General features: G+C 40.0%; 1 protein-coding gene across 9 annotated transcripts in view; it reads right to left on the bottom strand.

Moving 5' to 3' along the window:
* The window catches only part of shank3a (SH3 and multiple ankyrin repeat domains 3a), a 116,742-nt gene that overhangs the window by 89,017 nt on the left and 15,105 nt on the right, over nt 1–12,620 (bottom strand). For all 9 annotated transcript variants that reach the window (XR_005897851.2, XM_041071335.2, XM_041071336.2 and 6 more), the window contains one exon: nt 8,412–8,842. Coding sequence is in view for 8 of the 9 variants with exons in the window: in XM_041071335.2 (XP_040927269.1) it covers nt 8,412–8,723 (312 nt within the window). In the remaining variant the exon portion in view is untranslated. The remainder of the gene's footprint in view (nt 1–8,411; nt 8,843–12,620) is intronic.

The following is a 12,620-nucleotide window of genomic DNA, read 5'->3' as shown; positions in this document are numbered from 1 at the left end:
CTTAAATGCGTCCACTGAATTTTGAAGACGCTTAAGAAATTGGTTGTTTTATCTGCAGAGGACCTGAATCTATCTAGAGCTAGCAGAGTATAGTCCTTGATTAGAGGATACTGGCCACTTCAAATTTAACACTTGGCTTTATTGCCCTGATAACTCGCCTTAACAAACACAAAGTGACTTAGAGAGGTTCAACTGTCCATCCAGGATCTGGTCCAATTAGATCGCTCTTTACTCTCTCCATTACTATTTGGAACAAAGTCCTGTTTTTCTCTCAGTCACTCAGTCATTTTCCACCGCTTTGTCCTCGTAACCATCCTGGGTATGCTGGGCCAAGCTGTCATTCGAGAGAGAGGTGGGGTTCACTCTGGACGGGTTGCCAGTCCATCATAAGGCCTCAAACAGACAGAAAATCACTCGCCATCTCACCTACTAGTGTAAGCTTGTCAGTTGACACTTGAAACTAAATAATTGCACACATACTGTGCAGTGCTCAGTGTAAACAGTAAACATTTAGTACTTACTTTAGTCTCTTGTGCAGAACAGTAGCACAACACAGACGACCACAGGTGAAGCACAACTGTCTGCTGTAAAACTTTTGTAGAGTACAAATATGACGATAATAAACGAAAAGAACAGACATAACCTTCTTCATTGCCTCCCTTTTTCAGTTTAGCTTCTTTTCCCTTAAATTTGCATATCATCAGCCATTACTCTCGGGGTGTGCCAAGGAGCAGTGCACCCTAACTAGTTGCCAAGGAAACTTGCTGAAATTTTTAAATTGTCTAAAAGGGTTTAGTGGTCAGAGCTTTTAGTACGTATCAATTTCTAGAACCACTACGGAGCATGAATAATAGCTTCTCACTACAGTATATCAGATGTGAAGGAATTCCTTAATTCATTTAGCATTTTCCATTATATATAGTAATATACATGTGAATATGTTCACATATGCAAAAACATCACTCACTAGCGAGATATGAAAACTCAAAAAGCTAGACCTGGGTTGTATTACTTAGAACTTTAAGAGTTAATATAAGATCAGCAAGACCTGTTACTTTGATATCCTAATATCCACAAATGAATTAAAATATTTAGAGAAAACAATCTTAAACCTTGACACCACCAATTAAAATGTAAAATTGACAAAAAAGCGAAAAACATCACCCTTGTTTTTCCCTAAAAACAATTCATTATGTGTTATCATAACGCTTGACTAATTACAAGCTCTAAAAACATGGTGTGCATTGCTGTGAACAAATCAAGATAAAGAGGCAGGTAATGAAAGTTTAAGCATTACATACACCTCTAAAAAACTGTTGATATAAGCATGTGTCGAGCCACCGATTCAGAGGGCAAGCTTTCCACAATGTGGATCACTGTAATTTAAAATGTAATAAGGACAAACCGTTTTGTGTCCTTTAAAAATACTGCTCTAGGATTTTAGCGCCAAGGCAAAAACAATTAAGTTTTAGGTAGTGTTTTATTTGTCCACATAGGACCACAGGAGTGAAAAGCAGGCATTCTACCTTTGCAGTGTACCAATTAGAATCATTTAACCATGGCAATAACAGTAGAGAATGATCTTTTCTATAGTTAAAAAGGATTTAGTGAAGCACTATTGTAGTGTGTAAATTGCCAAGGGGTCTCCTTTTCCCATTGGCAGCAAGGTAGACTATACCATTTCTGTACTGACTGTACGGGTGCTATTCAAAGGATGTCTCCTACTTTACTATTGTTTATACAGTTTTAGTATGACAGCAGATTCAGACAGCTGAAGTCCACTATAAAACTATGCATAATGTCTAGTCTGACTGGACTATTATTTTATTATATTGTCAGGGATCTCTAAAAGCAAAAAGTAGATGGATGCCACCTGGAAAACAACACAGAAGGAAATGCTAAAAAGGAAAATAAAATACTAATATACAGTATAATTAGGTTAACCTAAAAGGTGAGTAGATCGATAAAGCAATGACAAAGTTAAATAAGCACTGGCTGTCCTCTAGCAAATATTAATTGTTTCATGATTTAATTCATTAGGTTCTAAATTGACCGCCTTGAAAACAGAATTATCCCCTTAGACAAACAGCATCGCATTATTATGCTGCTACTATAGAAAGAACAAACAGGTATCAAATTGGTCTGTATTGATCCTACTGGCATTAAACACTTTGTGATCTTAACATTGTAGTTTAGCTGTTTCTTGTTTGTTATTCTCTGTTTGTCTTTGAGCAGTATTTGATAGACAGATGGGCAAGAGGTAGTCAAAACAATGGATGAATGGGACATGAGATGAGAAGAAGGGTGAAAGAAGTTACACTGGGTCAAATGTCTCCCCATCTCCCTCGCAGATGGAGGTAGGGAATGCTGGCCACATTTCCTGTTTGTGTTGTGCCAACCGTGACTAAGGCTAAAAATAGTAACACGTGTACGTGAGAGGCTTTCCAGTGAGATGCCCGTCAATCACTGATATAACCCAGCATATGTCAATCGGTGTATGTGAGATTGTGAGTGTACGATATTTAAAAGTCAAACCAGCTGTCAAAGCAAATTTACATAAACGTCCCACCTAGAAATGTGATAGAATGGTAGTAAAATGAGAAATCAAAGTAATATGTAAGAGATAAATGTAAAATAGCAACAGAAAAGTATAGAAATGCGTGCAGTGTTATTGTGTAAATGTATAATTGTGTAATCATAATTGTATCAATTATGTCATTATCCATTAAGTGTCCAGAAAGGATCTAAACAGTCCCAACTTCATCCACATCCAAGTGAACATAAGACAGACATATAGAAAAACTAAAAGGCTTAGTGCAATGGTATAGAGCTAAACGGGGCAATAAGTCTTGATTTACTTGAAAATAAATCTTCCAAAAGATTTATTTAGAAGCATTTTAGAAGCATTTTTTTAAACTGTTAGCGCAAGACTTCGATAACGCAAGACTTCTCTAATGCAAGAGTTCCATAACGCAAGACTTCATTAACGCTGACAATGCATGTTAACGCAGTGTTTTTTTTATTATTAATGTTTGGAAAGTCCGTTGCTCACTGGCTCTGAATACTTAAACAAAGGTCACAGGAGGAGCGGGCTTTTGATCAGTACTGGCCAGAGATACGCTTCTCAACTAATCAGAGCCTTTGGGGGCGGAGCCTATACCCGCTGCAGCAGAGCTGTTGGTGGCAGATAAATTAAGAAAGGTAAAGGTGTCTTACGCGGACATTATCAATTTAAATCTCTTCCGAATGGTGGAGAATAGAAACAAGTCATTTGTAAACATGGCAAAGCTGATCCTGAATCAGCTGAATCACTATAGTACTTTGAGTCTGATGTATCACTTAAATACGATACACACCGTTGATGCCAGCAAATAACCCACCTAAACAAACAGCGGAGAATGACTTCCGCAGACTACATTGCATGTAGCGTGTGGGGGAAGTATAAACAAAAACAAGGCAAGCTAACAAATGCCATAGCTAAGTGGTTAGTTTCAAACTGCTGGCACGATTAGTGTTGGAAGATAACGTTAACAGAATCGCAACTAATAACGGCACTTTAAAATTAAATACTTTTGAATTTGTTATTGAATGCTTCTCATATTGTCTCTTTCTCATATGTGTTAATCGTGATTAAACACAGAAAACTCATGCAGTTAACGTGATTAAGAACTTTAAACGCTGCCCAACACTAGTATTAGTATTTTAATTGAGAAAATTTGGAATAAGGTTTTCATAGTTTGGTTGTGTTTTAATTTTTTTTATTTTTCAGTTTCAAACTGCCTTTTTCATTTGCAAATTTATTTTGTAATTTGCAAGATTGTGGCCCTGATTTAGCTCCATACAATTGATTGACTGATGCACAGCCTTCCAATCTAACAACACAATGCTATCAGCTGTGACTTCAGAAAAAGTTTCATGTTCAACCAATCCTCGCCACTACAATAGAAAGCCGAGGGACACAGGACATGGAAGGAGCATTATCTACAGTGAACATTCTAAAATGGAAAAATAATACTCTATTTCAACTAGAAAATAACCAGAACTGAGGGCATGTCACAATTACCTCTACAACTATACAAAAAATAAATTGTCACTCCCTAGCATGGGAACATTAGATAATCAGAGTCCAACGTAGAAAAGTGAATGAACCAGACATGGCTACTAAGGAATACAATAGGATTACAATGTAGCAAGACAAGGGACGCACAGAGAAGCAAGACAAAATGATGCATTATCAGTAATGAACTCAAAGGAAACATCCGCAGTGCAAATCAACCTCCAGTAAAGTTCTGTGAGGAAGTACGTTGATGCACACATGCTCAAGAAAGAGGGCCAACTGTAATATTAATACATAATTGATGTAAGAAGCCTGATTCTCTCCTACAAATTACTGTACTTCTCTATATAAGAGGGAGCTTGATTTGAAGTTCATTGATTGGTTTGCGCTTAGTCAGTCACATCAGTCATGCACAGTATGCTCCAGGCATACAACAGCAACTTTACTTTTCATGATGTACACAATTCTATAAATATGTTGATCTTAACGGAAACATAAGCAAAATGTAGGGCAAAAACAGGGCAGTTGAGTGTAATTCTTATTTATTTGCTTTCTGATTAATTATTACTATACAACAGGAGTTTATTGCTAACATTCCAAACAATAATAAACCGTTATTGTTATTTTTTTCTTACTAAGTCTCCATGTCTCTCACATAAAACTGGTGAAATGTCTTTGCTACTAGTCACTGCCTGAGGGACTGGTCAGTCTTAGCCTTAGACTCAACAACATTTGATGTTCATTTACATACAGTATTGTAGTTCACACTAGTGCATACTGTAGTTACCATTTGTTTCTTCTCATTTGCAAAATTTTACTCCATTTAGCATAACAAGCAGTCTTTGATGCGAAGCAGGGAGCTCGAAAGGTTACCACACGCAGAGTAAATAGTTAGATTTCCACAGGCCAGTTTTGATTCAACAGGTGCTGCTTATACTGTTTTCTCTCGCTTACTGGCAGATTTGTTTACTCAAATGAAGCATCACTCTCCCCTCTGCTCTGCTGTGTGTGTCAAAAATAATTAATTGTCAATGTAAATTATATTAGCTACACTGATATATGCACTATGTTCACAAAACACACTTTCTTTTCTATAAAGATTTAGAGACAACATGCTCATTCTTTTACAGTCTTGACCACTACTCTAGAGTAAGCTACAGTAACAGTTTCAGAGATTATGGAAACACAAAAAATAACTTCGCCATAGGCAAAGTTTATAAATGAATCATTGTATTGGAACCTTGCGTAATGTGAATCAATGTTTGGTCCAATGGTTCTACATTTTGCCAGTGCCAGCATAAGACCCAATACAGACCATTTTATAAAAATCCCAACCATCTGGTGACTACATGTCAGCTCATATTTTGAATGAAACATAAATCACCCATAAATGCATCAGTTAAATGGACCTCAACCAGTGTTATACAGTACAGTAACACAGCAGAATGTGTTTTTGCTCTTTACACAGCAGCATAGGGAGAATAAGTACCGTACGAGTTCTACCAACAGTCAGACACAGAACAGCACTGGGGTAAATTCATTGCTTAAATTTAAAAAAAGTCAAAGCCTACAGTAGGAAGATCTTACAGTATATAAATAAAAGCGTAGCACACTGTACAATACTTATTGTCTTATGCTGAATATGTATATTCATCAAATCAATCTGGGTTTAAAATTTTTCTCCACACTGAACAACAAAATTCACAGAGTTCTCAGTCTTAGGGACTTTTACTGTACTGTCAAAAAGGTAATTTTTTTCCTTAATTCCCACTGTTCATTGTTTGTCTTGTTTCTTGTTTTCATTTGGTAGAGGAACCATTATAACAATTGAATTTATCTGAAAGCAAAGTACTTTTGGTGCATAAATTAAAAGATAAAATGCACTAAAAGAAACAACGCAAGAAGCAAAATGAAGAATAAAGATCTATACAGGTGGAGAATAACTGGTGCAGAGTTCCCCTTTGATCTGTTGAAAAATAATGTCTACTGTATCAGAACTATTGAAAAAACATCTCCTATCCCACCATTACTAAATTCATCAAATAATCTTCAAATAGTGGCATTGATAATGAATGCAACTGTACTCCCTCCACTACCAAATACTTATTTAAAGTTGTATCAAGGACTGAGCAACACAATTATGTTATGTTAAAACACTCCACATCACCACCAAATCCATCCTATTAATCCATGATAAAGTTAACCAACAGTTAATTACTAATGATAATTATGTAGAAGAAATATATGACTAGACATCAAACTAATCACCTACAGTAGCAAACATTAGTATTTCAACATAATGGACTGGGCACTAAAATGAAAGTGTAAGAATTAAGTCAATTTAACCTTTAGCTTTACCCCACACAAGGCCTCAGCCCTCCCCACTTTCCTGCTGAAAACGAGAAGTGCTGCCTGGTGTGATCTTTGCATGGTGCTTTATTCTCCTGATCCAGGCTTGAAACACAGCAGGAGATGTGTAATCCCACTTCAGGCAGACTATTCTGGTGTAATCTCCTGCTCACTCGGAGTACACACAAGTTACTTTTAACTGTTCCATTAAAGATTCAAACTGTCAGTCTGGCCATCTGTCATCTGCCTACAGTATGTGTTTCTCAGATGTTCAAGCATCGCATAGCACAGTATGTGTTTTTCCCTGCTTGTCTGTATATTGACCCAATGCAACTACTTGAAAGGGAAACCAAAGATCAGATGGGCATTATTACATAAGAACATTAAGGGAAGTCCCTTAGTAATAGGATTAACGTGTGATGTGTGCCTGTTTAGGTGTCCTTGGGTGTGCATGCTTACAGTATGGTGTCGTTGTGCAAGCCTGAATATGTGTGTCTGTGTAAGCGCTTAAGTCCGCGAGCCCGACTTAAAACCATTTTTGTTCACAGACAGTGATTGTGCGGCACCTTTGGGGAATTCTCTGCTTTCTTTTCAATTCCTGTCTTTTTATTTCCTGTCTTTATTCCTGGCATGCAGGACTGGAGCCTCAGAAAGATACAATGGACAATTACAGACAAGTAGCCAACAACAATGAAGTAATCAACAGTAACAAACACAAAAACAGCCTCTTGCCTTTGTCGTCAGTGTCTGAAGAAAGAATCAAAAGGACACTCAAATTAAGCCAACTACAGAAGCCAACTGAGCATGAGTGTGCAGGGTTGAAGGTGCATTAGTAATTAGTGTAGTACATTAGATACATTAGTATTAGCATGCCTATACTGTAGCTTTGCTGTCACCGAAAATGTTGTATGGTATCACTCTAATAGTATAATCTTTGGTCTGCCAGTGACAGGGAGAGGCGTAGCAGGCAGAGACAAACTATGTGCATGGCGTTTATTGATGCTGAATTAATAACAGTCCATTTCATCCCAGAGCCAATGAATGGTTTCTCCTCCTCACTTTCTTACTGGCTCAGTGTTTATCTGTTGTGCTAAGCAATTTTCTTCTGTTCAAGATTATTTTAACCTGTAATATAACATAAATGACAGTTCTGAAGAAACAACACAGGAATATATATAATTATAAAAACCTAAACAGCTATACTGTAGCTAAATCAAACACTGTTAGGACAAGTATGTGGTAGCAATATTATAGTAAGATGCGGTATTTTCATTATCATTGGAATGAATCATTGTGTTACCCACATAAAAACACTGTAGTTGTTGATGGCTTTAAGAATTCCTGAAACCAGGTAATGGATATTTGTTCTACCACCTTCTGCAGCCTAAGAAACACGGGTACAGTACACAGGTTCTGCATTGTTTCAGTGTCTGCAGTACTACATAAACACTGGCTAGCGTGCTGTATATCTACTGGGAAACCACTGGGTAAAGATTTTGGTAAGACAAAAATAAGATTGAACAGCTGTCTGTGCCCAGAGCAATGGCGGAGGGTTAAAGTTTTACAGTTCAGGTAGAACTACCTGATTGTCCACTTTGGACCTATAATCCCGCTTTCTTTATCCCTCTTGCCTTCCTACTGTCCACTCCCCTCCCCTCCTCCATCTCCCGCTCTCACTCTAAGTGGCCAGTTGTCAAAGTCAGCTGAAGCCCAGTTAATGAAGAGGTAGATTTATTAGCAAGGTAACAGTGCAATAGGCGGGAGGAGTGGAACACCCAGAAGCAAACACAGCATATCTAAGCGTGCATATCAAAAAAGGAAAAAAAGGAAAGAAAAAGATAAGACGGAGAAGACATCGAGAAAAAGAAATTAAAGCAGGAAATAGAGCCAAATCCATAAAGCAGACACCAGTGAAGTAGAAAGCACCCAGTCAGAGCGAAAGGGGGAGAGGCAGCTTCCCTCTCTTTATCCTCTCTCCAACACTGGCTACAGGACGAGCTCTTACCGTCTGTTGCAGGTCTGGGATTCCAATGCGGATGACCACGGTGTTGCCTGTCGGCTCCTCCATGGGTGCTCTTGCACTGTCGCTCCGCACTGCACCGGGATGGAAAGCCGGAACACAGACAGGAGCGGGAACGCTGCTGTCCTCTTCCTGGGAGCTGCTGCTGTCAGTGCTGGCCCCCTGGCTGCCGTTTGCTGTGTGTGTGTGAGGGTGTGTGAGTGTGTGTGAGTGTGTGTGTGTGTGCTCCTGCTGCTGCTGGTCCTGCCGTGGAGGGCTGGGTGGCTCATGTTTGCCGGCTGCCGAACGGAGAGGCATGCTCCGTGTTAGGGGCTCGGTCTGTGTTTCTCTCTCTCCACACACACACAAACACACACACTCCAATGGCTCTCACTTCACACTACACGCACACACCACTTGCTGTGTTCATCACTGGCCTGGGAGAGAGAAGAGGGATGGAGAAAGAGGCAGAGAAGGGGGGTGGCAGAGGGAATGGCAAAGAGGAGGGGGTAACAGGAGAGGAAAGATGGTGGAAAAAAAACACAAAGAGAGGATGAGTGCCTAGGGAACTTGGGAAGAAAATTCACAGATTTCCACTGAAGATAATAATAATGTAATTAGCAAAAAGTAGGAGCATTCAACGCCTAAATGAAACAAAAAGATAAAACTGAGCACAAATACTCATGTACCAGAACAAAACTAGCGAATTAATCAACACTTCTAAAGCAGCATTTGGCTCCTCACTATTAATTACAAGTGTGTCCGAATAGTGACAAAACCACCACCAGTTTATATTATATCTATGCACTCGCTAAAAGTGAAGCAACTTTACTCTGCTCACTGTGACTTAATGCAGCACTGTGTTTACATGCACTTCACCAGGCTACTCAGGTTCTCAGGGGAAAGAGTTCACATGGAATTAAGAAACCCTGTTACTGATAGCTTGTGTATACAGTACATGCAGCAGATAGTATGACTTCTCCTGTCTCAAGCTTATTTTGGAAGCATCGACTGGACAATATAATAGGCAGTTTGTGTTTGTGTACATTTTATCTAATGTACTGTATATAGTATAATACTGTATGCTTTTAGATGTGTTAATATATACAATGAAAAGCAACCTATTTACACCTAAACGGGTATCTCTGTGTTCGTGTAAGTTTTACATGAAATACAGTATAATGAATTAGTTTACTGGAGAATGCCAAGTTTAACCGGACTACTCAGGTGAGTGTAAAAATGCAGACTGTTGCTACTGTTATAGGTGCTGACACAGTGGTCATCTCAGACCATAAGAAGAGAAGGTGCTCTGCAGGGGAAGCCAGCCCCAGTCCCTGTTGATTTGTATTGACCATCTAATGTAACGTTGCCATGTTCCAAACCCAACAACCCGTATTTGGGTTACATAGCTACGTGAATATCGGCACATACATAGCCCACAATTTAAGCAAATGAAATTGTTGTGCAAATGAAACATTTGTGTCAGGTCTATAAATTATTAGTTGTGAGCTTAAGTCAGCGCTATGTGCCATGTGTTCTTATTGCCATTATTGTTCAAGTTGACCTAACAGCTCCAAGACAATAGTTTTCTATTTAATGGAATTTGAAGCAAGCAAATGATGAATAAATTGTTTAAAGCTGCTGTTACAGTAATGAGGATAATTAGGGCTAATGAGCATAATGCACATAAAACACATTTAAACTGTCATGATCCCTGCGCTGCCTCTGCTCTCTCTCTCCAGCCATGCCCCCTTGTGCCACGTTAGGTCAACTATGACATCAAAGAGAAAGTCTCTGACAAGTCTCTGAAAGGCCCTGACATGATCCATGCCTACTGGTTTGAAGAAGCTTGTTTGACGCGCTCAGTCCATAAGCGCGTGGTGGCACAAATAAACAAGCTACTACTGGATGCAATGAATGGTTAATGGAAGGCCGAACAGTCCTGATCCTGATGGACCCCCAGAAGGGAGCAGCCCCATCCAACTACTGCCCAAAAACCTGCCTCTGCACAACATGGAAGCTCCTGTCAGGCATCCTAGCAACCAAGATGAGCAGGCACATGGACCAATACAAGAGAAGTGCCCAGAAAGAAATTGGTAGTAACACCAGGTAGACAAAACACCAGCTACAGTACAAAGCACCCCTGAACCCCTGAGCCAGATCATCACCATGACTGGTTATGGGTACCGGTCACGGAATAACGCAACCATTAGCCACCTCCTCTACATGGACATCAAGCTCTATGCCAAGAGCGAACGAGACATTGTCTCGCTGATACCACCAGGATATACAGCCAAAACATCGAAATATTATTTGGACTGGATAAGTGTGGTAGGATGGTAGCAGTGAGAGGAAAGGTAGTCAGGACTAAGGGGATAGAACTACCAGAAGGTAAGATAGCAGATGTGGAGGACGGCTACAAATACCTTGGAATCACACAAGCAAATGGTAACCACAAAGAGGCCACAAGGAAAACGAAAAAAATGCAAGTCCTGAGAAGTCAGCTGAATGGGAAAAACAAAGTCCGGGCAATCAACACCTATGCCCTCCCAGTCATCAGATTGACATAATAAGCTGGCCAAAAGAGGATGGTAGCCATGGAGGGTTTCACCCCAAATTCAGCACCCTGAGACTGTACACTAAGCGGAAGGAAGGAGGCCCAGGATTAGTGAGCTTTAAAGCCACTATCTAGGATGAAACAACTAAGCTCCATGAATACATCAGGAAAATGGCCCCAACAAATGATGTGCTCAGTGAATACCTCAGGCAGCAGAAACCAGAGGAGGAGAAGAAAGAGGAGGAACCCTCACGGAAGGACAAACCCCTACACGGTATGTACCACTGGCAGATAGAAGAAGTGGCTAATATCGACAAATCCTACCAGTGGCTGGACAAAGCTAGACTGAAAGACAGCACGAAGGCACTAATCCTAGCGCCACAGGAGCAGGCTCTGAGTACCAGGTCAATAGAGACTGGGATCTACCATACTAGGCAGGACCCCTAGTGCAGGCTTTGCAAAGATGTCCCTGAAACAAACTACTGTAGCATGTAACAAGAGGATGGCATACATGGAACGCCATAACCAAGTGGCCAGTATAGTGTACAGGAAAATCTGTGCGAAGTATAAGCTGGAAGTGCCAAAGTCCAAATTGGATACACCTCCAAAGGGGGTTAAGAATGACAGAGCTAAGATCCTGTGGGACTTCCAGATACAGACTGGCAAACTGGTAATGGTCAACCAACCCGACATAGTAGTGGTGGACAAACATAAGAATAAGTCTGTAGTGATAGATGCAGCAATCCCCGGTGATAGCAACATCAGGGAGAAGGAGCACAAGAAGGTCGAGGGCTGAAAAAGAGATAGAGAGGATGTAGAGGGTAAGTGAACAATTGGTACCCCTGGTGATAGGAACACTAGGGGCTGTAACTCCCAAGCTGGGAGAGTGGCTTCAACAGATCCCAGGAACAACATCTGAGATCTCTGTCCAGAAGAGTGCAGTCGCAGGAACAGCTGATACTGCGCAAGACCCTCAAGCTCCCAGACCTCTGGTAGAGGACCCAAGCTTGTAGGAATAGGACCACTCCAAGGAAGGGGCGAGTGGGGATTTTTTTTGTTTATATACAGTATATACAGTACATACATACTGTATATACATATTTATTTCTTCTATCCCCCATTACTAGAGTAGTTCTTATCATCTAACTATAACTTCGTTAACACTGACAATGCGCGTTATAGCAGTTTATTTTTATATTACTGTAATATTTGGAAAGTCTGAATACTTATACACGCAAACAAAGGGTCACAGGAGGAGCGGGCTGTTGATCAGTATTGGCCTGAGATACGCTCACTGAACTGGAACCGAATAGAATAAAGGTGTCTCACATGGACATTATCAATTTCAATCTCTTCTGAATGGCGACATTCTATAAAATGCCTATCACTTCCTGCTTTGTTCCCTGTTTGTAATTAGGTTGATCACCTGTGTGTTTGGTTCATTATTTAAACCCTAGTTTGTGTCCAGGTTTGCTTGTTCGTGCTGTGGATTTATTTGTCTCTGTGTTCTCAATTTAGATTAATAGTTCTTACTGTAGTTCTAGTTATTTTCCCTGCTGGTGCAGTGATTTTCTGTTCCTGTTTAGCGTTTAGATATATCTTTAGGCTTATTTGTTTCCCTGCTTAGCAGCAGTTTGAATTAGTTATTATTTCTTTGT

This window comes from Betta splendens, chromosome 6, assembly GCF_900634795.4.
Source record: "Betta splendens chromosome 6, fBetSpl5.4, whole genome shotgun sequence".
Taxonomy (NCBI): domain Eukaryota; kingdom Metazoa; phylum Chordata; class Actinopteri; order Anabantiformes; family Osphronemidae; genus Betta; species Betta splendens.
This window is presented reverse-complemented; position numbering and strand designations above follow the sequence as displayed.